This window comes from Ranitomeya imitator, chromosome 2, assembly GCF_032444005.1.
Source record: "Ranitomeya imitator isolate aRanImi1 chromosome 2, aRanImi1.pri, whole genome shotgun sequence".
Taxonomy (NCBI): domain Eukaryota; kingdom Metazoa; phylum Chordata; class Amphibia; order Anura; family Dendrobatidae; genus Ranitomeya; species Ranitomeya imitator.
Window position 1 is genome coordinate 388,143,112 of NC_091283.1, and position 4,480 is coordinate 388,147,591.

At 40.4% G+C, this 4,480-nt stretch overlaps 1 protein-coding gene across 1 annotated transcript; it reads right to left on the reverse strand.

Annotated features, from left to right (window-relative positions):
- Positions 1-204: 204 nt before the first annotated feature.
- On the reverse strand, positions 205-2,048 carry LOC138664121 (oocyte zinc finger protein XlCOF7.1-like). The gene has a single exon (XM_069750552.1). It carries the CDS (start codon positions 2,011-2,013, stop codon positions 733-735), a length of 1,281 nt encoding a protein of 426 aa, XP_069606653.1. The 5' UTR covers positions 2,014-2,048; the 3' UTR covers positions 205-732.
- Positions 2,049-4,480: the final 2,432 nt, after the last annotated feature.

Below are 4,480 nucleotides of genomic sequence, written 5' to 3' on the forward strand. Positions count from 1 at the left end.
CTCCTCCCGGAAGGGATGGGGACATGCCCACCGCCACGGCCATGCCTATAGGGAGGTGCATGAGCAACATTAGTACATTGTAGGTGTGCATTGCTTCACTGTTGTTAGGTTCTCTATATCAGTTCTACGTGAGCCTGAATCTGTTTGCCCTGTCTGTACCGGATCCTGATACTCAAACCCACTAGGTCCTTACCGCTCCTACACCTGCCCTGTCTGAACCAGTACATGTGTTCCTGTACCTAAGTCAGTCCTCTGTCCCTATCTACACCTTCAGTGTAGTACTCCTGAACTTGTTGTAGTAGCCGTCAAATCACCCTGAGAACCAGCTCCACTTCTACCAACTACCCAGAGTCCGAACCTTTGTCCCTGTCTCCTTGGGGTCAGCTGCTACTGTACCGGGGCCTGTACTAGAGTGGTACCTGGCACCACCTACAGCTCAAGTCTAACCACATCATCAGGGCTCTAGTGAAGAACCAGGTGGTCACTTACAGGTTACAGGTCACAGCAGGTTTACTGGTCTTCTAATGAAAACCTACTGCTAATAAAACTATGATTTTATAAAATCTAGAGCAATTAGTGCCGTAATTCACACATCTCTTGAATCAGTGTCTTTGTCTCTATTCTGCTCTCAGAATTTTTGCACAATGGCTTCTTCCTTGTGTGAATTCTCTGATGTGAATTTAGATTTGTTTTTCAATTAATACATTTCCCACATTCTAAACATAAAAATTATTACTCCCCTGTGTGAATTTTCTGATGTCTAACAAGACTTTCTTTCCAATTAAAATGTTTCCCACATTCCGAACATGAAAATGACTTTTCTCTGGTGTGAATTTTCTGATGTCTAACAAACTTGGATTTCTCTCTATAACATTTCCCACATTCTGAACATGAAAACGGCTTTATACCTGTGTGAATTGTTTGATGCGCAACAAGACCCCATTTCCTATGAAAACATTTCCCACATTCCGAACATGAAAATGGCATCTCTCCTGTGTGACTTCGCTGATGTGCAACAAGATTCGATTTGCAATTAAAACTTTTCCCACATTGCAAACATGAATATGGCTTCTCCCCAGTGTGAATTCTCTGATGTATAACAAGATAGGATTTATGGCTATACCATTTCCCACATTCTGAACATGAAAATGGCTTCTCCCCTGTATGAGTTCTCTGATGTGCAACAAGAAGTGTTTTTGTATTAAAACACTTCCCACATTCTGAACATGAAAATGGCTTCTCCCCTGTATGAGTTCTCTGATGTATAACAAGACTTGAATTACAATTACACGATATCCCACATTCTAAACATGAAAATAGCTTCTCCCCTGTGTGAATTCTCTGATGTGCAACAAGATGTGCATTCCAAAAAAAACATTTCCCACATTCTGAACAAGAAAATGGCTTCTCCCCTGTGTGACTTTTCTGATGCTGAACAAGATTTTTTCTGCAATTAAAACATTTTCCACATTCCAAACATGAAAAAGGTTTCTCCCCTGTGTGAATTCTTTGATGTACAACAAGATGTGCTTTCCTATTAAAACACTTCCCACATTCCGAACATGAAAATTGCTTCTCTCTTGTATGAGTTCTCTGATGTCTAACAAGACTTGAATTATAATTAAACCATATCCCACATTCTAAACATGAAAATGGCTTTTCCCCTGTGTGAGTTCTCTGATGTGTAACAAGTAGTGATTTAGCTGTAAAACATTTCCCACATTCTAAACATGAAAAAGGCTTCTCCCCTGTGTGAGTTCTCTGATGTGTAACAAGTCGTGATTTAGCTGTAAAACATTTCCCACATTCTAAACATAAAAATGGCTTCTCCCCTGTGTGAATTGTCTGATGTGTAACAAAATTTGTTTTTTGACTAAAACATTTCCCACATTCTGAACATGTAAATGGCTTTTCCCTTGTGTGATGTCTCTGATCGGTAGCAAGATATGATTTCTCTGCAAAACGTTTCCCACCTTTTGACAATGAAAACGTTTTCTCCTCTACTTGAGCCATTTGATGTTTAACAAATTTTCTGCGACTTTTCTTTTCCTTAACCCCTTTACCCCCAAGGGTGGTTTGCACGTTAATGACCAGGCCAATTTTTACAATTCTGACCACTGTCCCTTTATGAGGTTATAACTCCGAAACGCTTCAACGGATCCTGGTGATTCTGACATTGTTTTCTCGTGACATATTGTACTTCATGATAGTGGTAAAATTTCTTTGATAGTACCTGCGTTTATTTGTGAAAAAAAAACGGAAATTTGGCGAAAATTTTGAAAATTTCGCAATTTTCAAACTTTGAATTTTTATGCAATTAAATCACAGAGATATGTCACACAAAATACTTAATAAGTAACATTTCCCACATGTCTCCTTTACATCAGCATAATTTTGGAACCAATTTTTTTTTTTGTTAGGGAGTTATAAGGGTTAAAAGTTGACCAGCAATTTCTCATTTTTACAACACCATTTTTTTTTAGGGACCACGTCTCATTTGAAGTCATTTTGAGGGGTCTATATGATAGAAAATGCCCAAGTGTGACACCATTCTAAAAACTGCACCCCTCAAGGTGCTCAAAACCACATTCAAGAAGTTTATTAACCCTTCAGGTGTTTAATAGGAATTTTTGGAATGTTTAAATAAAAATGAACATTTAACTTTTTTACACAAAAAATTTACTTCAGCTCCAATTTGTTTTATTTTACCAAGGGTAACAGGAGAAATTGGACCCAAAAAGTTGTTGTCCAATTTGTCCTGAGTACGCTGATACCCCATATGTGGCAGTAAACCACTGTTTGGGCGCATGGGAGAGCTCGGAAGGGAAGGAGCGCTATTTGACTTTTCAATGCAAAATTGACAGGAATTGAGATGGGACGCCATGTTGCGTTTGGAGAGCCACTGATGTGCCTAAACATTGAAACCCCCCACAAGTGACACCATTTTGGAAAGTAGACCCCCTAAGGAACTTATCTGGATGTGTGGTGAGCACTTTGACCCACCAAGTGCTTCACAGAAGTTTATAATGCAGAACCGTAAAAATAAAAAATCATATTTTTTCACAAAAATTATATTTTTGCCCCCAATTTTTTATTTTTCCAAGGGTAAGAGAAGAAATTGGACCTCAAAAGTTGTTGTCCAATTTGTCCTGAGTACGCTGATACCCCATATGTGGCAGTAAACCACTGTTTGGGCGCATGGGAGAGCTCGGAAGGGAAGGAGCGCAGTTTGACTTTTCAATGCAAAATTGACAGAAATTGAGATGGGACGCCATGTTGTGTTTGGAGAGCCACTGATGTGCCTAAACATTGAAACCCCCCACAAGTGACACCATTTTGGAAAGTAGACCCCCTAAGGAACTTATCTAGAGGTGTGGTGAGCACTTTGACCCACCAAGTGCTTCACAGAAGTTTATAATGCAGAACCGTAAAAATAAAAAATCATATTTTTTCACAAAAATTATATTTTTGCCCCCAATTTTTTATTTTTCCAAGGGTAAGAGAAGAAATTGGACCTCAAAAGTTGTTGTCCAATTTGTCCCGAGTACGCTGATACCCCATATGTGGCAGTAAACCACTGTTTGGGCGCATGGGAGAGCTCGGAAGGGAAGGAGCGCCGTTTGACTTTTCAATGCAAAATTGACAGGAATTGAGATGGGACGCCATGTTGCGTTTGGAGAGCCACTGATGTGCCTAAACATTGAAACCCCCCACAAGTGACACCATTTTGGAAAGTAGACCCCCTAAGGAACTTATCTGGATGTGTGGTGAGCACTTTGACCCACCAAGGGCTTCACAGAAGTTTATAATGCAGAGCCATAAAAATAAAACAAAATTTTTTTCCCACAAAAATTATTTTTTAGCCCCCAGTTTTGTATTTTCCCTAGGGTAACAGGAGAAATTGGACCCCAAAAGTTGTTGTCCAATTTGTCCTGAGTACGCTGATACCCCATATGTGGGGGGGAACCACCGTTTGGGCGCATGGGAGGGTTCGGAAGGGAAGGAGCGCCATTTGGAATGCAGACTTAGATGGAATGGTCTGCAGGCGTCACATTGCGTTTGCAGAGCCCCTAATGTACCTAAACAGTAGAAACCCCCCACAAGTGACCCCATATTGGAAACTAGACCCCTCAATGAACTTATCTAGATGTGTTGTGAGAACTTTGAACCCCCAAGTGTTTCACTACAGTTTATAACGCAGAGCCGTGAAAATAAAAAATATTTTTTTTTCCACAAAAATTATATTTTAGCCCCCAGTTTTGTATTTTTCCAAGGTTAGCAGGAGAAATTGGACCCTAAATGTTGTTGTCCAATTTGTCCTGAGTACGCTGATACCCGATATGTGGGGGGGAACCACCGTTTGGGCGCATGGGAGGGCTCGGAAGGGAAGGAGCATCATTTGGAATGCAGACTTAGATGGATTGGTCTGCAGGCGTCACATTGCGTTTGCAGAGCCCCTAATGTACCTAAACAGTAGAAA